Source organism: Aedes albopictus, chromosome 2 (assembly GCF_035046485.1).
Source record: "Aedes albopictus strain Foshan chromosome 2, AalbF5, whole genome shotgun sequence".
NCBI lineage: Eukaryota > Metazoa > Arthropoda > Insecta > Diptera > Culicidae > Aedes > Aedes albopictus.
The window spans coordinates 179777430-179798283 of NC_085137.1; the positions used below are offsets into that span (position 1 = coordinate 179777430).

The following is a 20854-nucleotide window of genomic DNA, read 5'->3' on the forward strand; positions in this document are numbered from 1 at the left end:
GAATTTCTTTGAGAATCCCTGTGGATTTTTTTTTCAGGAACTTGTCAGAGATTTTTAAATGAATCCTAGGACGGATTTCAGCAAGAACCCATGAAAGAATTATCGAAAAATCTGTTGAAGTTTTTTTTAAAGTTATCCTTGGAGAAATTTGAAAAGAAATCTCTGAGGGAAAACCTGGAATTTATAATAAAGGCCATGGGAGATTTTCTGTAAGAAACCCTCGAAAAGGAACCCCCAAGACAGTTCTTATAAGAATTCTTGCAGAAAATTTCCGAATGGATCTCACATTTTTCTAAGAGTCCCAGGAGCAATTTCTAAAGAACTCCCAGGACGATTTTCTGACAAGAAATCAGATTTTGGAACCCCGGAGAAAGATCGTTTGACAGGAAACGATGCTTAAAGACATTTTCGAAGTCCCGAAAAACTATAGTAAATCTTTAAAGGTTTTTTTTAGAAATTTTCTGCAGAAACTCATTCGCAATTTTCTTACCTAACTCTTTGTGAAACTTCTGGAGGAATCCCTAATGGAATTTCTGGAAAAATTGGAAGAAGCTGTGGGAGTTTCTGGTGAAATCCTTGGAAGAAATTCCAAAATACAAATGTTTGAAAGCACCGCTGAAAGTTTTATTAAATCTCTGAAGAAATTTCCAAATACATGTCTAAATGAATTTCTAAAGGAATCTCCGAACGAATTTTTGAAAAACCCCCTGGAGGAATTTATGCTCAAATTCATGGATATTTTTTTGGAAAAAATAGAGGAATTTCAGATGTAAATAATACAAGACGCTTTGAAAGAATTCGTTGTGAAATTTATAGAATAGGAGGAATTTCTAAACAAATCCCTCAAGAAAATTTCCGAATGAATCCATGGATGACTTTTTGAAAGAATCCGTGAGGGAACTTTTGGCCAAATACATTTTTAGTAAGACTTTTAAGAAGAATTGCTGAGGAAATTTTTAGTGGATTTTCAAAATGAATTTCCAAAAGATTCTCCAAACGAATGCCTAAAGAAATTTCTGAATAAATATCCAGAGGGATTTCTGAAGTAATCCCAAAGCGAATTTCCTAAACAATCTCAGAAATGATTTGTGGAAAATCATGCAGGAAGATTTCGTTAAAGAATTTGCCGTGTCACTTCTGGAGGATTTTTTGAAACAAACTGTAACATGATGATTTGATTTGGGAAGTTTTCTTCGGAGACTGTCACAATAAAGTTGGAAATTCTGGGTTCACTTACTTTTATTTAACAACGCAGAATTGCAACAAAAGGCGACCGAGCAGATATCGGTACAAACCTAAACTACTCGTACAGAAAGATCGTTCGGTAATTACAGCCCCATCAGTAACCACGCTCTATCAAGTGCTTGTCTAAGGAACCCCTTGAGGTTTTTCAGAAGGGATCCCTGGAGGAATTTGTGAAGCAATACGTAAAGGATTTTTTAAGCAATTCGTAAAGGAATTTCAGGGTAAACACATTCTTGCAGACATTTTTAAACGAATCCCTGAATGATTTTTTAAAATTTTTTGGGACATTCATTCAAATAACGTTGTTGTGTATGTCCGTTGATCGAAATATTGTTTTTGAATCAACCATACATATTTATGGAGACGAACGATTTCGATCGTAACAATCTAGTGAGATAGTGGTTTATTCGTTTTTTAGCGAGAATTACTAGGGTATTTTAGCCAATGGTGGACCCTTAACCTATAGTGGACCCCTAGCAATTATTCTCAAATTTCCCGCTCAAATCTGCTTCTACAGGTACATTTCAACCGGGAGACTTTGACTCATGTTCCTAGACAGCAGTTCCATGCGATGGAATTAGTCTGAAAAGTGATAATTTGATTACACTAGTTTACAAAATAAAACGAAAGTCGTGAACTTCTGTCAGCGACCAAAATTTTTGAAGCACAATTTCGCACTGATTTCCAAACCGTGCCTCAAAAAATTTTAAGTAGAGCAGTTTTTGAGTTTTAGCTCAATATCGAGTTTTACAACTTTTTAAAATATCTAATTTACTAAAATTCAAATATCTTGCGTTTTGTTCAACCAATTTCAAATCATTTTCCATAAATTAAAAGCTGGATACAACACCATTCGATCATCTGAATGCAGGTTTTGCGTCAGATTGATGAAATTCAAGATATTGGCAAGTTTTAGGGACGATCTCCTTAAAATTTAGCCAAATTTCCAAAAATATATGAAGAAATGTATTTTTTTCAATAAGACAAAAACAGTCTAAAAATTCTTTCTCGACGTTTATTTGACATATCATATGTAGGCGAATTACAGTAAAAAAATCAGCTCAATCGGAGCATTGATTACGAAGAATGAGATGTGTGAAGTGAGTGACGTTGCTTAAAAATAGAACAAAAATCGATTTCAAATCATCAACCTTGTATGGAAAGTCGAAAAAAATTCCGCTCTACTGTAATTTTTTTCCTTCGCGTTTTCGAACTCAGGGCATGCTTCTACACCAAAAACGATCATAAGCTTACCGAGTTCAAAAATGCTGTAAACTAGTGTTATTTAAGCATATTTGGAAATGTAAACAAGTCTGAGGGTCCACTATTGGTTAAATCTAAGGGGGTCCACTATTGTCACCAATTTAACATGGTAAGAGAATACGATCTACCCAATAGTGGACCCCAACAACCCAATAGTGTCCCCGCGGGGTCCACTATTGGACAATTTGATCAAGATTTCATATAATTGTTTTATGAGAAATAACGGGTTTTTTTCGCTCGGTTTTTGTGTGTAATATGTAGGAAAGATATAGAACTTCTTGCGCACCCATTGGTAAAGACAATTTAATTAGGCTATCATAATGTTTACGATCAAAACAAGTTTCAGCTACTAAGGGGTCCACTATTGGTTAGAATACCCTAATATATGCCAAAAATTCCAAGTCTTTTATCGAAAACTCATTTTTCATGCAGTTTTCATATGTGTTTTTGTACATTTTGGTATAAAATGTGCTTCGATTTTATGTAAAAATCGATTTTATAGACATTTTGAAAATGTAAATGTCCACTAAATCAAGGTATACCTGTAGAATAAAACTAGAACTAGTAAATAAAATACTCATAAACGTTAGAAAAAAAAATAAAAACCAGTTCATCAGCAAAAGTAACAACCCTTGATGTCCAAAAAGCCAAATGATAAAACAAATATAACAAGTGATCACAAATCACGATCAATCACGATCAATTCTGACTATACATGTCAATGGTTGCTCCTCCGTGATTGATCTGAACTGGTACCAATTGCACTGAGATCCAACTGAATAAGAGGCTGGGACATTCCACTTATTCTCAAAGTGCAATTTTAGCAGCTCATGCATATTTGATCAATAACGGCGCCGGCCAAGTCCTTATAGTCAGCTGGGAAGGGAAAGGAATGTTAGAGTGTACTGTTGCTACTAGAGACCGAGAGCACTCTGCGTCCCCACAACCCGCACGGACTGTGGTATTTTTAGACGGAAAGGATGGAAGATCTGGGAGTCACCGTTGGGTCGGTGATGCGATCCATGGATAGGGGATATTTATAGTGTTCGTGATAGATTGTGTGGTGAATAAGGTGAATAAGGTCAAGCGGCACAGCACGCTTTGGTTGCATAACTTATAGGCGTTATATACAGGGTGTTTGGTTCCGGGTTTTGGATATTTTCAGGGCTGATAGGTCTTGATGAGAGATGAAAAAGTTCCCATGGAACATAGGGTCGGAAATCACTGCTAAGTGAGTTAATCACATTTTAAGTTTTTACTTTTTGGTTATCTTTGAAGTCCTATATCTACTAAACTATCAATCGTACAAACTTTCTCAGCGCACGAATTGAAAGCTAATTACTTCTACTTTCTTAGTCTCTTGGACGTAAACTTTGTAAAAATAGTTTAAAAGGCCTTAAATTGAAAAATAATGCAAAATTGGTCGATAAAATCGACTCTTTTTTGGACATTTTTGATGATTTAAATATGAAAATAAAGCTTTTGTTAAAAAAGTTCTTCTACAAAACATGCACGAACTTGTTCCCTAAAAATGTTTCTTTGACACCAAAACTCTATCTTTTGTAGTTAAGCCAGAAAATGTTTTTGAAAATAACGTTCCGATTTGCATTAACTTCATGCCAAAACAATGGTCATCACCCTATCCGTCGTGCGTTCGTGTGCTGTTGCTCCACGGCATGAGGACGACTACTGCTGCTGGCTTGGCTGCTGGTGATGTCATCGCATACAGAAAACGAGCTCGCTCTTTGTCGCGTCACATCTCCGCCTGTGGAATCATTCGAGGCGGAGTTTGGATTTGCGCATACTAAGTGCGACGTGCAGTTAACTTGTTTTTCGACGGAGCGAAAGGAAAGCGCCGACGAAAGTGTATTTACAAGAGCAACCATTTAAATCCTTCGCACTCGTAGCTCTGCTGCGGTGCTGTTCAGATGGGGGGGTCTGTGCGTGCGGCAATTTAGAGCATGCACTTATTTGATGCATTTCATTTTTTTTTGTATGATGTGCAAGGATGATTCTTCTTATATCTTGCATAACATTCCCACTGGGACAGAGCCTGTTCCTCAGCTCAGTTGTAAAACATACAGCAATAAATTCCTTTGGAACCAATCATGGGGGATCCTTGGGAAATGATACCTTTGGGGAATGTAATCAACAAGTTGGACATTTTAGGAGAAGTTGGGGATTCTTAAGGGACATTGGGGAATTTTAGGAGATATTGGGAAGGAGAAAAGGGAATCTAGGAATCATGGGGGTCCTCTTAGGAGAAGTTGGGTATTCATAAGGAACATTGGGGATTTTAAGGAGATATTGGGGAGGGTAAAGGGAACTTAGGAATCATGGCGGTCCTTGGGAAATGATACCTTTGGGAAATCTAATCAACAAGTTCTACATTTTAGGAGAAGTTGGGGATTCATAAGGAACATTGGTAATTTTAAGGATATAGTGGGGAGGGTAAAGGGAACTAAGGAATCATGGGGGACCTTGGGAAATGATACCTTTGGGGAATCTAATCAACAAGTTGGACATTTAAGGAGAAGTTGGGGATTCTTAAGGGACATTGGGGATTTTTAGGCGATATTGGGGAGGGTAAAGAGAACTTAGGAATCGTGGTGGTCCTTGAGAAATGATACCTTTGGGGAATCTAATCAACAAGTTGGATATTTTAAGAGAACCTGGGTATTCATAAGCAACATTGGGGATTTTAAGGAGATATTGGGGAGGGGAAAGGGAACTTAGGAATCATGGTGCTCCTTGAGAAATGATACCTTTGGGGAATCTAATCAACAAGTTGGATATTTTAAGAGAAGCTGGGTATTCGTAAGGAACATTGGGGATTTTTAGGAGGTATTGGGGAGGGTAAAGGGAACTTGGGAATCATGGGGGTCCTCTTAGGAGAAGTTGGGTATTCATAAGGAACATTGGGGATTTTAAGGAGATATTGGGGAGGGTAAAGGGAACTTAGGAATCATGGCGGTCCTTGGGAAATGATACCTTTGGGGAATCTAATCAACTAGTTGAACATTTTAGGAGAAGTTGGGGATTCATAAGGAACATTGGGGATTTTTAGGCGATATTGGGGAGGGTAAAGAGAACTTAGGAATCGTGGTGGTCCTTGAGAAATGATACCTTTGGGGAATCTAATCAACAAGTTGGATATTTTAAGAGAACCTGGGTATTCATAAGCAACATTGGGGATTTTAAGGAGATATTGGGGATTTTTAGGAGATATTGGAGAGGGTAAAGGGAACTTAGGAATCATGTGGGTCCTCTTAGGAGAAGTTGGGGATTCTTAAGAGACATTGGGGATTTTTAGGCGATATTGGGGAGGGTAAAGAGAACTTAGGAATCATGGTGGTCCTTGAGAAATGATACCTTTGGGGAATCTAATCAACAAGTAGGCCATTTTAGGAGATATTGGGGATTTTAAAGGAACATTGGGGATTTTTACGAGATATTGGGAAGGGGAAAAGAGAACTTAGGAATATGGGTCCTCTTAGGAGAAGTTGGGTATTCATAAGGATCATTGGGGATTTTTAGGAGATATTGGAGAGGGTAAAGGGAACTTAGGAATCATGGGGGTCCTCTTAGGAGAAGTTGGGGATTCTTAAGGGACATTGGGGATTTTTAGGCGATATTGGGGAGGGTAAAAAGAACTAAGGAATCATGTGGTCCTTGAGAAATGATAACTTTGGAGAATCTTATCAATAAGTTGGCCATTTTAGGAGATATTGGGGATTTTTAAGGAACATTGGGGATTTTTACGAGATATTGGGAAGGGGAACTTAGGAATCATGGGGGTCCTCTTAGGGGAAGTTGGGTATTCATAAGGAACATTGGGGATTTTTAGGAGATATTGGGGAGGGTAAAGGGAACTTAAGAATAATGGGGGTCCTTGGCAAATGATACCTTTGGGGAATCTAATCAACAAGATGGATATTTTTGGAGAAGTTGGGGATTCTTAAGGAACATTGGGGATTTTAAGGAGATATTAGGGATTTTTAACTAACATTGGGGATTTTAGGAGATATTAGGGATTTTTAAGGAACATTGGGGATTTTAGGAGATATTGGAGAGGGTAAAGGGAACTAAGGAATCATGGGGGTCCTTGGGAAATGATACCTTTGGGGAATCTAATCAACAAGTTGGACATTTTAGGAGACATTGGGGATTTTTAAGGAACATTGGGGATTTTTACGAGGTATTGAGTAGGGTAAAGGGAACTAAGGAATCATGGCGGTCTTTGGGAAATGATACCTTTGGGAAATCTAATCAACAAGTTGGACATTTTAGGAGAAGTTGGGGATTCATAAGGAACATTGGGGAATTTTAGGAGATATTGGGAAGGAGAAAAGGGAATCTAGGAATCATGGGGGTCCTCTTAGGAGAAGTTGGGTATTCATAAGAAACATTGGGGATTTTAAGGAGATATTGGGGAGGGTAAAGGGAACTTAGGAATAATGGGGGTCCTTGAGAAATGATACCTTTGGGGAATCTAATCAACAAGTTGGCCATTTCAGGAGACATTGGGGATTTTTAAGGAACATTGGGGATTTTTACGAGGTATTGAGTAGGGTAAAGGGAACTAAGGAATCATGGCGGTCTTTGGGAAATGATACCTTTGGGAAATCTAATCAACAAGTTGGACATTTTAGGAGAAGTTGGGGATTCATAAGGAACATTGGGGATTTTTAGGATATATTGGGGAGGGTAAAGGGAACATAAGAATCATGAGGATCCTTGGAAAATGATACCTTTGAGGAATCTAATCAACAAGTTGGACATTTTAGGAGAATTTGGGGATTCTTAAGGAACATTGGGGATTTTTAAGGAACATTGGGGAATTTTAGGAGATATTGGGAAGGAGAAAAGGGAATCTAGGAATCATGGGGGTCCTCTTAGGAGAAGTTGGGTATTCATAAGGAACATTGGGGATTTTAAGGAGATATTGGGGAGGGTAAAGGGAACTTAGGAATCATGGCGGTCCTTGGGAAATGATACCTTTGGGAAATCTAATCAACAAGTTGGACATTTTAGGAGAAGTTGGGGATTCATAAGGAACATTGGGGATTTTTACGAGATATTGGGTAGGGTAAAGGGAACTAAGGAATCATGGGGGTCCTTGGGAAATGATACCTTTGGGGAATCTAATCGACAAGTCGGACATTTTAGGAGAAGATGGGGATTCTTAAGGAACATTGGGGATTTTTAGGAGATATTGGAATCATGGGGGTCCTCTTAGGAGAAGTTGGGTATTCATAAGGAACATTGGGGATTTTAAGGAGATATTGGGGAGGGTAAAGGGAAATTAGGAATCATGGCGGTCCTTGGGAAATGATACCTTTGGGGAATCTAATCAACTAGTTGAACATTTTAGGAGAAGTTGGGGATTCATAAGGAACATTGGGGATTTTTAGGAGATATTGGGGAGGGTAAAGGGAACTTAGGAATCATGAGGGTCCTTGGGAAATGATACCTTTGGGGAATCTAATCAACTAGTTAAACATTTTAGGAGAAGTTGGAGATCTTTAAGGAACATTGGGGATTTTAAGGAGATATTGGGGCGAGTAAAGGGAACTTAGGAATCATGGCGGTCCTTGGGAAACAATACCTTTGGGGAAGAAAATCATAAAGTTGAACATTTTAGGAGAAATTGGGGATTTTTAAGGGACATTGGGGATTTTTGGGAGATATTGGGGAGGGTAAAGGGAACTTGGGAATCATGGGGGTAATTGAGAAATGATGCCTTTGGGAAATCTAATCAACAAGTTGGACATTTTAGGAGAAGTTGGGGATTCATAAGGAACATTGCGGATTTTTAGGAGACATTGGGGAGGGTAAAGGGAACTTAGGAATCATGGGGGTCCTCGGGAAATGATACCTTTGGGGAATCTAATCGACAAGTCGGACATTTTAGGAGAAGATGGGGATTCTTAAGGAACATTGGGGATTTTTAGGAGATATTGGGGATTTTTAAGGAACATTGGGGATTTTAGGAGATGTTGGGAAGAGGAAAAGGGAACTTAGGAATCATGGGGGTCCTTGAGAAATGATACCTTTGGGAATCTAATCGACAAGTCGGACATTTTAGGAGAAGATGGGGATTCTTAAGGAACATTGGGGATTTTTAGGAGATATTGGGGATTTTTAAGATACATTGGGGATTTTAGAAGATATTGGGAAGGGGAAAAGGGAACTTAGGAATCATGGGGGTCCTCTTAGGAGAAGTTGGGTATTCATAAGGAACATTGGGGATTTTAAGGAGATATTGGGGAGAGTAAAGGGAACTTAGGAATCATTTGGGGTCCTTGAGAAATGATACCTTTGAGGAATCTAATCAACAAGTTGGACATTTTAGGAGAAGTTGGGAATTCTTAAGGGACATTGAGGATTTTAGGAGATATTGGAGAGGGTAAAGGGAACTAAGGAATCATGGGGGTCCTTGGGAAATGATACCTTTGGGGAATCTAATCAACAAGTTGGTTATTTTAGGAGAAGTTGGGTATTCATAAGGAACATTGGGGATTTTAAGGAGATATTGGGGAGAGTAAAGGGAACTTAGGAATCATTTGGGGTCCTTGAGAAATGATACCTTTGAGGAATCTAATCAACAAGTTGGACATTTTAGGAGAAGTTGGGAATTCTTAAGGGACATTGGGGATTTTTAGGCGATATTGAGGAGGGTAAAGGGAACTAAGGAATCATGGGGGTCCTTGGGAAATGATTCCTTTGGGAAATCTAATCAACAAGATGGATATTTTTGGAGATATTGGAAAATTTTAAGGAACATTGGGGATTTATAGGAGATATTGGAGAGGGTAAAGGGAACTTAGGTATCATGGCGGTCCTTGGGAAACGATACCTTTGGCGAATAAAATCATAAAGTTGGACATTTTAGGAGAAATTGGGGATTCTTAAGTAACATTGGGGATTTTCAGGAGATATTGGGGAAGGTAAAGGGAACTTAGGAATCATGGGGGTCTTTGGGAAATGATACCTTTGGGGAATCTAATCGACAAGTCGGACATTTTAGGAGAAGTTGGGGATTTTTAAGGAACATTGGGGATTTTTAGGAGATATTGGGAAGGGGAAAAGGGAACTTAGGAATCATGGCGGTCCTTGAGAAATGATACCTTTGGGGAATTTAATCGACAAGTCGGACATTTTAGGAGAAGTTGGGGATTTTTAAGGAGCATTGGGGATTTTTACGAGATATTGGGTAGGGTAAAGGGAACTTAGGAATCATGGCCGTCCTCTGGAAATGATACCTTTAGGGAATCTAATCAACAAGTTGGACATTTTAGGAGAAGTTGGGGATTTTTAAGGAACATTGGGGATTTTTACGAGATATTGGGTAGGGTACAGGGAACTTAGGAATCATGGGGGTCCTTGGGAAATGATACCTTTGGGAAATCTAATCAACAAGTTGGACATTTTATAAGATTTTGGGGATTTTTAAGGAACGTTGGGGATTTTGAGGAGATACTGGGGAGGTTAAAGGGAACTTAGGAATCATGGGGCCTTGGGATATGATACCTTTGGGGAATCTAATCAACAAGTTGGACATTTTAGGAGAAGTTGGGGATTGTCAAGGAACATTGGGAATTTTTAGGAGATATGGGGGATTTTAAGGGAACATTGAAGATTTTTAAGGAACATTGGGGATTTTTATTAGATATTGGGGATTTTTAGGGAACATTGGGGATTTTTAGGAGATATTGGAGATTTTTTATGACGTTGGGGATTTTGAGGAGATATTGGGAACTTTTCAAGGAGCGTTGGGAATTGTAGGAGATATTGGGGAGGGTAATCAGAACTTAGGAATCATGGGGGTCCTTGGGAAATGATACCTTTGGGATTCGTTAGATTTAGTTGAACATTTTAGGAGAAGTTGGAGATACTTCAAGAACATTGGAAATTTTTAGGAGATATTGGGTATTTTTAAGGAACGTTTGGGCATTTTAGAACATATTGGAGATTTTTTAAGGAACTATTGGGATTTAAGGAGATATTGGGAAGGGTAAGGGGAACTTAGGAATTATGGGGGTCTGCATGGGAAATTATATCTTTGGGGAACCTAAGCAACAAGTTGATCATATTAGGAGAAGTAGAGGATTTTTTAAGAGACATTGGTAATTTTTAGGAGATATGACAGAGGGTAAAGGAAACATAGGAATCATCATCCACAATGTCCCTTAAGAATCCCTAACTTCTCCTAAAATGGCCAACTTGTTGGTTAGATTCCCCAAAGGTATCATTTCCCAAGGACCCCCATGATTCCTAAGTTCCCTTTACCCTACCCAATATCTCGTAAAAATCCCCAATGTTCCTTAAAAATCCCCAATGTTCCTTAAGAATCCCCAATATCTTCTAAACTGGCCAACTTGTTGATTAGATTCCCCAAAGGTATCATTTCCCGAGGACCGCCATGATTCCTAAGCTCCCTTTACCCTACCCAATATCTCGTAAAAATCCCCAATGTTCCTTAAAAATCCCCAACTTCTCCTAAAATGGCCAACTTGTTGATTAGATTATCCAAAGGTATCATTTCCCAAGGACCCCTATGATTCCTAAATTCCCTTTACCCTCCACAATATCGCCTAAAAATCCCCAATGTCCCTTAAGAATCCCCAACTTCTCCCAAGAGGACCCCCATGATTCCTAAGTTCCCTTTTCCCCTTCCCAATAACTCCTAAAATTCCCCAATGTTCCTTAAAAATCCCCAATATCTCCTAAAAATCCCCAATGTCTCTTAAGAATCCCCAACTTCTCCTATAATGTCCAACTTGTTGATTAGATTCCCCAAAGGTATCATTTCTCAAGGACCCCATGATTCCTAAGTTCTCTTTACCCTCCCCAATATCTCCTAAAAATCCCCAATGTTCCTTATGAATACCCAGCTTCTCTTAAAATATCCAACTTGATGATAAGATTCCCCAAAGGTATCATTTCCCAAGGACTCCCATGATTCCTTAGTTCCCTTTACCCTCTCCAATATCTTCAATAAATCCCCAATGTTCCTTAAAAATTCCCAATATCTCCAAAAATATCCATCTTGTTGATTAGATTCCCCAAAGGTATCATTTGCCAAGGACCACCATGATTCCTAAGTTCTCTTTACCCTCCCCAATATCTCCTTAAAATCCCTAATGTTCCTAATGAATACCCAACTTCTTCTAGGAGGACCCCCATGATTCCTAAGTTCCCTTTTCCCCTTCCCAATATCTCCTTAAATCCCCAATGTTCCTTAAAAATCCCCAATATCTCCTAAAAATCCCCAATGTTCCTTAAGAATCCTCAATTTCTCCTAAAATGTCCGACTTGTCGATTAGATTCCCCAAAGGTATCATTTCCCAAAGAACCCCATGATTTCTTAGTTCCCTTTACCCTACCCAATATCTCGTAAAAATCCCCAATGTTCCTTAAAAATCCCCAATATCTCCTAAAATGGCCAACTTGTTGATTAGATTCCCCAAAGGTATCATTTCTCAAGGACCACATGATTCCAAAGTTCTCTTTACCCTCCCCGATATCGCCTAAAAATCCCCAATGTCCCTTAAGAATCCCTAACTTCTCCCAAGAGGACCCCCATGATTCCTAAGTTAGCTTTTCCCCTTCCCAATAACTCCTAAAATTCCCCAATGTTCCTTAAAAATCCCCAATATCTCCTAAAAATCCCCAATGTCCCTTAAGAATCCCCAACTTCTCCTAAAATGTCCAACTTGTTGATTAGATTCTCCAAAGGTATCATTTCTCAAGGACCCCCATGATTCCTAAGTTCTCTTTACCCTCCCCAATATCTCCTAAAAATCCCCAATGTTCCTTATGAATACCCAGCTTCTCTTAAAATATCCAACTTGATGATTAGATTCCCCAAAGGTATCATTTCTCAAGGACCCCCATTATTCCTAAGTTCCCTTTACCCTCCCCAATATCTCCTTAAAATCCCCAATGTTCCTTATGAATACCCAACTTCTCCTAAGAGGACCCCCATGATTCCTAAGTTCCCTTTTCCCCTTCCTAATATCTCCTAAAAATCCCCAATGTTCCTTAAAAATCCCCAATATCTCCTTAAAATCCCCAATGTTCCTTAAGAATCCCCAACTTCTCCTAAAATGTCCAACTTGTTGATTAGATTCCCCAAAGGTATCATTTCCCAAGGACCCCCATGATTCCTTAGTTCCCTTTACCCTCTCCAATATCTCCTAAAATCCCCAATGTTCCTTAAAAATCCCTAATATCTCCTAAAAATCCCCAATGTTAGTTAAAAATCCCTAATATCTCCTTAAAATCCCCAATGTTCCTTAAGAATCCCCAACTTCTCCAAAAATATCCATCTTGTTGATTAGATTCCCCAAAGGTATCATTTGCCAAGGACCCCCATTATTCCTAAGTTCCCTTTACCCTCCCCAATATCTCCTAAAAATCCCCAATGTTCCTTATGAATACCCAACTTCCCCTAAGAGGACCCCCATGATTCCTAAGTTCCCCTTCCCAATATCTCGTAAAAATCCCCAATGTTCCTTAAAAATCCCCAATATCTCCTAAAATGGCCAACTTATTGATAAGATTCTCCAAAGTTATCATTTCTCAAGGACCACATGATTCCTTAGTTCTTTTTACCCTCCCCAATATCGCCTAAAAATCCCCAATGTCCCTTAAGAATCCCCAACTTCTCCTAAGAGGACCCCCATGATTCCTAAGTTCCCTTTACCCTCTCCAATATCTCCTAAAAATCCCCAATGATCCTTATGAATACCCAACTTCTCCTAAGAGGACCCATATTCCTAAGTTCTCTTTTCCCCTTCCCAATATCTCGTAAAAATCCCCAATGTTCCTTTAAAATCCCCAATATCTCCTAAAATGGCCTACTTGTTGATTAGATTCCCCAAAGGTATCATTTCTCAAGGACCACCATGATTCCTAAGTTCTCTTTACCCTCCCCAATATCGCCTAAAAATCCCCAATGTCTCTTAAGAATCCCCAACTTCTCCTAAGAGGACCCACATGATTCCTAAGTTCCCTTTACCCTCTCCAATATCTCCTAAAAATCCCCAATATCTCCTTAAAATCCCCAATGTTGCTTATGAATACCCAGGTTCTCTTAAAATATCCAACTTGTTGATTAGATTCCCCAAAGGTATCATTTCTCAAGGACCACCACGATTCCTAAGTTCTCTTTACCCTCCCCAATATCGCCTAAAAATCCCCAATGTTCCTTATGAATCCCCAACTTCTCCTAAAATGTTCAACTAGTTGATTAGATTCCCCAAAGGTATCATTTCCCAAGGACCGCCATGATTCCTAAGTTCCCTTTACCCTCCCCAATATCTCCTTAAAATCCCCAATGTTCCTTATGAATACCCAACTTCTCCTAAGAGGACCCCCATGATTCCCAAGTTCCCTTTACCCTCCCCAATACCTCCTAAAAATCCCCAATGTTCCTTACGAATACCCAGCTTCTCTTAAAATATCCAACTTGTTGATTAGATTCCCCAAAGGTATCATTTCTCAAGGAGCACCATGATTCCTAAGTTCCCTTTCCCCTCCCCAATATCTCCTTAAAATCCCCAATGTTGCTTATGAATACCCAGGTTCTCTTAAAATATCCAACTTGTTGATTAGATTCCCCAAAGGTATCATTTCTCAAGGACCACCACGATTCCTAAGTTCTCTTTACCCTCCCCAATATCGCCTAAAAATCCCCAATGTCCCTTAAGAATCCCCAACTTCTCCTTAAATGTCCAACTTGTTGATTAGATTCCCCAAAGGTATCATTTCCCAAGGTCCCCCATGATTCCTTAGTTCCCTTTACCCTCCCCACTATATCCTTAAAATTACCAATGTTCCTTATGAATCCCCAACTTCTCCTAAAATGTAGAACTTGTTGATTAGATTTCCCAAAGGTATCATTTCCCAAGGACCGCCATGATTCCTAAGTTCCCTTTACCCTCCCCAATATCTCCTTAAAATCCCCAATGTTCCTTATGAATACCCAACTTCTCCTAAGAGGACCCCCATGATTCCTAGATTCCCTTTTCTCCTTCCCAATATCTCCTAAAATTCCCCAATACCCAACTTCTCCTAAGAGGACCCCCATGATTCCTAGATTCCCTTTTCTCCTTCCCAATATCTCCTAAAATTCCCCAATGTCCCTTAAGAATCCCCAACTTCTCCTAAAATGTCCAACTTGTTGATTACATTCCCCAAAGGTATCATTTCCCAAGGATCCCCCATGATTGGTTCCAAAGGAATTTATTGCTGTATGTTTTACAACTGAGCTGAGGAACAGGCTCTGTCCCAGTGGGAATGTTATGCAAGATATAAGAAGAATCATCCTTGCACATCATACAAAAAAAAATGAAATGCATCAAATAAGTGCATGCTCTAAATTGCCGCACGCACAGACCCCCCCATCTGAACAGCACCGCAGCAGAGCTACGAGTGCGAAGGATTTAAATGGTTGCTCTTGTAAATACACTTTCGTCGGCGCTTTCCTTTCGCTCCGTCGAAAAACAAGTTAACTGCACGTCGCACTTAGTATGCGCAAATCCAAACTCCGCCTCGAATGATTCCACAGGCGGAGATGTGACGCGACAAAGAGCGAGCTCGTTTTCTGTATGCGATGACATCACCAGCAGCCAAGCCAGCAGCAGTAGTCGTCCTCATGCCGTGGAGCAACAGCACACGAACGCACGACGGATAGGGTGATGACCATTGTTTTGGCATGAAGTTAATGCAAATCGGAACGTTATTTTCAAAAACATTTTCTGGCTTAACTACAAAAGATAGAGTTTTGGTGTCAAAGAAACATTTTTAGGGAACAAGTTCGTGCATGTTTTGTAGAAGAACTTTTTTAACAAAAGCTTTATTTTCATATTTAAATCATCAAAAATGTCCAAAAAAGAGTCGATTTTATCGACCAATTTTGCATTATTTTTCAATTTAAGGCCTTTTAAACTATTTTTACAAAGTTTACGTCCAAGAGACTAAGAAAGTAGAAGTAATTAGCTTTCAATTCGTGCGCTGAGAAAGTTTGTACGATTGATAGTTTAGTAGATATAGGACTTCAAAGATAACCAAAAAGTAAAAACTTAAAATGTGATTAACTCACTTAGCAGTGATTTCCGACCCTATGTTCCATGGGAACTTTTTCATCTCTCATCAAGACCTATCAGCCCTGAAAATATCCAAAACCCGGAACCAAACACCCTGTATACACTGTGCTGTGAGTAGAAGTTGGAAGGGAGGGAAACGACTTTTTTCAATTCGTTTCTGGTTCTAGCGATGGCTATGAACATATGAATATACATGAGTTGTATATGTAGAGAAGAGAGAGCGAGAGAAAGTGGATAGAAAGATTTTTTTTATTCCTTGTTGGGTATATAAGTCACTGCGACCTGTTTTTAGATCTATTGGATAGAAAGATACAAATTAGGATGAAAAGGACGGGCCAGGGATTGAACCCATGACCTTCTGCATACGAATCAGAAGCGGTAGCCACTAGACCACCAAGCCCGTCAAACATAACAAGTGATCACAAATTGTGCTAAAATAACAAGTGCAAAACTTGGTATTTGTAACAGCTAGGGGTAAAGCTCTAATCTTCACCACTGCTCTAGTCTTTGCCTCCTCAATACAACTTCCATTTTTTATGTAAGAGTTGCGAAGATTAGAGCAGAATTTTAAGGTACAGTACTTTTACCTTAACAGAAAATTTAATTAATCCAACATTATTGCAATACTGTCGATGATACATATTAGTATTTTGAAAAGTAAGTAAATTCATCACTTCAATTACTCATTCATCATTCTTGATAGTATGCTTCTGTTTGAAATTATCACCTTTAAAAATATGTCTCACAAAGGCAAACCTTCAACGAAACTTCTCTTCCATTAATCGAATTAACCATCCATCCAGATATGTATTGCTGCGAAAAGGTTAACCACAATTGTAAAAAGTTGTTCAGGCTGCCACATACATTCATACTCGTTGTTCGCAAGTCTTCGCTAGATCTTAAATCATACGGCGAAGTCCATCACCATGTCTGTCAAATCTATATCCGTAGTTTAATTTTATGACTGTGACCTCCAAAATTGTCATTCGCAAATGAGCAATTCACTACCCATACGACGCGGTTAATCTAGCGCCCTCCCGCACATTATTGTCTGCCTTTTCATTTGTGTTCTCTTACCTTGTTGAAACGTCGCAGCCAGCAAGAATGCAGACACGAACAGAAAAACTCCGTACTTGGCCATGGTATTCCTGGTTGGTGCTTAGTGGTACGTCTCACGCCCAACAACGACGGGAAGCAATAATACACAAATCTTTGAAAAAACGGTGCCTCACTGGAATCCAATCTCTTAGTTGGCTTCAGCCAGTCTGCCCGGGATATTTACTTTCGCGTAAACGGATTGAAACGGAACGACCAACACTGAATGGGATTGCACTCGTATTTGAAGAAGCGCTATTTTCGTATTTTTATTTTGAACTGCAGTTCAAAATATTTACACCAGCTGAACTTCGGAGTTGAGAGCTGCGACAAATCCGTAATTTTTCCACAATTTTCCTGACGGGTAACAACGCAATTTTTTAACACGCACACAATTTCAACTGCATCCAGAGATATTTGAATTTGTTCAACCTGTAGTTGCACTGTAGTTTGCAGATTTTCCCACGAACAGAGAACAAACAGATACAATTGCGCGCGATTTGCAACCTACGTTAGGATGTAAGCAATCTGAAAAACACGTTCGACCTGGCTGGCGTTTGATACGCGACTGAAATGATGACCTGGTCCGCGGCCGCAGCTGAATCAACAACGCCAACGAACGAATACGCGACCACGCGCGCCCCAACATCCGTGCCATGCTGCCGCCGTAGATCAATTTTAGCGTCGACCGACGTCGCCGCTGCCGTCATCGAAATACATATACGCCTCTGTGGGGTGAACCTGCAACGGCCAGGCGCTCGTGAAACTCGTGAATGGAAAACTGTAAACAAATTCAAATGTAATGCGGACGGTAGTGGCCGCAAATGGGGATTATTGGGACCCGCTATTCTTGTTTTAGTGTATAGGTTGCAGTTCATCGAGTGAACTGAACATCTTGAAAACTTGTTTGAATGTTATGTTACTGTAAATTAAATGTATCTCTATTTTGGGCAGTCTATGACAACAGTTCACATCAACTGTTCAATGAAATGCATGGACTACAGCAATAACAGGAACATCATGTGAAGCCAATACTGAACTAGGTGTCCCCGCCCCAATACGCATCAAGCGTTCAACGACGAACGCCAAACCTGTTGAGGCGTACTGCGCCGATTAATTGTCCTACTGATCGACCAACACTTTGCACCTCGCCGTGTTGCTGCGGGCTGTTAATTGTGTGTTGTGCTGTGTGTGGGTATCGATTTAGAATGCAATCACTAAGTAATTTTCCTCTAATGAATTCGCTCGTAGCTGCTACATTGACTTACCACAGTTCGATACGGCTACTCTCTGGTTGGCGCGGGAGCTGCGATTGGAATTGAAGTTCTCTTGCTAGTCCAGTGTGTAGGCTGTAAAGCACGCTGGCGATGGTCGATGTGAATGCAGTGGAAACTGAAACTGTACCGTTGCTTATACAGTGCTCTGAGCCGGAGGGAAACTATCAAGTCAGAGCGCAAAAAGTAACAAGGATGAAATTAAAATTTGATCTTATTTACATTGTATTTATTTGCACTAAATCACACATAACCAACAATAGGGCTTTCTACCAGCTCTCCAACATTTTCCCAGTGGTGTCCAGCAGACAGAGAGGTCTGTATGCCGACGGGTCGCCAAGTGGCTACCCGGATTCAGGAAGTAGAGCCAGTCTTTGTCTTTTGCACCACTCCGAAAATTCGCATCTGTCCAGGTACATCTGCATAGCCATTCTGAACATTTCAGAGCCGCCTTTATGGCTACTGTCGGAATACCATCCGGATCCGGAGCCTCGTTACACTTGAGCGACTTCGCGATAAGATCGTCGTTCGTCACCGTCACCAGGACAACCTATCTTGACCATATCCGCCACCTAGTTCCCGTTATCGGGATGGATGCGGTATAGGCCCGATAGCAGAGCGATATCTGTACTTCACTCCGAGACTGACTGCAAGAACAACTGTTCATGTTCAGCCGTGTTACCTGCATTATCGTCGGTTGGTTCGACGTCCACGCCTGCCTGGACATTCAGGCCTGCTCGTCCTGTGACCCAAATTCGCCGTGCAAAACAGGCAGTTTGGTGCTGAATTGCAATCCCTGGCGATGTAGCCTCTCCACACTTTCTACACACTTTCTCCTTGCGCGCATTGACCACGCTTCGCTCTTCGGCCAGAAGTTCGTACTCCTTTTTGGTCAGGGACATCGACTGGCAAACCTTCAGTAGACCTTGCTTCCCGCTCGTGTAACCGATTAGTTTATCGAGGTGCCTCAACTAGGTACAGGTCGGGAACATACTTTAAGTCCACGCTATGGTTTACGGGACGGGCTGCAAAACGGTGAGTCGATAAGGAGCTCTGTTCCTCACAAGTTCCTACCTCATGCTTCCACGGGTCAAGCGATGACAAAGACCGCCAGCTAAGAGTTGTGTGCTTAGCTGGTAGTGCAGCCTGGGCACTGTTGTCCTTCTGACTTCAGCTAGATTGAGGAGGTACGATTCGAGCGTTTGTTCACCAAGGAGGTGCGGCTCAAACAGCGTCTCTTCTGGCATCCAGCGGCTGAGTAAGAAACGCTGCACCACGCCCAGCTAGATCCAAGGTGGTAGCCCCATCAGCGTGGTCGTCCTAGTGTTGGTTGGGACCAGTGACGGAAATTGTCAAATTACGTTCGTCTGCACCGACGCCCAGCGGCGCCAGCGTCGTTGATTTGTTTTTGTTTTGATAGTCGTCTTGACAACCCGAGCGGCATTCTCAGAAATGTGTGCTTTCGAAATTCTTTTGACCGCTGTCTGCTGAACTTCAACCACCTACTGTACTGATACTCAAAGTCAGTATTTTCAATTTCAACTGATTCGTTTTAATTGAGCACGATGCAGAAGCAAAAAAAGCAGTTGTTTTGCAGCACTCATCAAAAGTTACTATAATGCATTCAATTAAGGTAAGATATCGGTATTTGCATGCCTAAAACCACAGAGAACAGACATCCAAGTCCAGTTCCGAAACTGTGTAAAGAATTTAACGGCCATTTGAAATCGGCAACACGAGTGGCAATAGCGTGGCGCTGCAGTCGGCTAATTTTCCATACTAATTTAATTCACCACTTGAAATGTTTCAATTCACCACTGACTGTGGCAATATGGTGTTTGGTGGCGTTAGTGTTGTCATCGTGTATTGGTTTGCAACCTTACTCAAGTAAAGATTCAAATCCTTACACAAATTTCCGAATGAAATTTGTTCTAGCCTGGATGTCTGTTCTCTGTGCTAAAACCATAATAAATCAATTCCAAATTGAAATATTCATATTCGAAATCATCGAGCTGAAGTTCAGCTGAACTGAGCTTCAACTACAGTGGATGACACCACAAGACGCCGCTTTCATTGTCTCGTCTCTTCTTTGTCATGTTCATTCTCGGCCTCGTGTCTATGGGTAACTGTGTTTGTTTATTTGTGTTCGTTTTCGCACAAATTGAACATCATTGTGCTGATTTTTTTCGACACTGGTTGGGACGTTAAACAGAACTGGCACGATGGCCCTCCGGCGAGACAGGAGTTTTGGCGTAGGCCCAATAAGCCACCCGTAAAAATCCCCATTGCGAATAACATAGGAGAAAATACGACTCGAAACAATCGGCAAAGACCCAAAATAAGGACAAAATAAGGACTACGATTGGAAACTTGGAACATGGAATTGCAAGTCACTAGGTTTCGCAGGATGTGACAGGATAATCTATGACGAACTACATCCCCGCAACTTCGACATCGTGGCGTTGCAGGAACTTTGTTGGACTGGAAGAAAGTGTGAAAAAGCGGGCATCGAGCGGCTACCTTCTACCAAAGCTGTGGCACCACCAATGAACTGGGAACAGGATTTATAGTGTTGGGCAAGATGCGACAACGTGTGAACGGGTGGCAGCCGATCAACGCAAGGATGTGCATGTTGAGAGTTAAGGGCCGTTTCTTCAACTACAGCATCATCAACGTCCACTGCCCACACGAAGGGAGACCCGATGACGAGAAAGAAGCGTTCTACGCGCAGTTAGAGCAAACATACGATGGTTGCTCACCGCGTGACGTGAAAATCGTTGTCGGCGACATGAACGCGCAGGTAGGAAGGGAGGAATCGTACAGACCGGTAATCGGGCGAAACAGCCTGCACGCCGTATCGAA

At 40.7% G+C, this 20854-nt stretch overlaps 1 protein-coding gene across 1 annotated transcript in view; it reads right to left on the reverse strand.

The window, feature by feature from the left end:
* LOC109622823 (uncharacterized) overlaps positions 1–17296 on the reverse strand; it is a 99487-nt gene extending 82191 nt beyond the window's left edge. Inside the window, exon 1 of the mRNA XM_029858727.2 lies at positions 16701–17296. Coding sequence (XP_029714587.2) covers positions 16701–16764 — 64 coding nt within the window. The 5' untranslated portion in view covers positions 16765–17296. The remainder of the gene's footprint in view (positions 1–16700) is intronic.
* Between the last annotated feature and the right edge of the window lie 3558 nt (positions 17297–20854).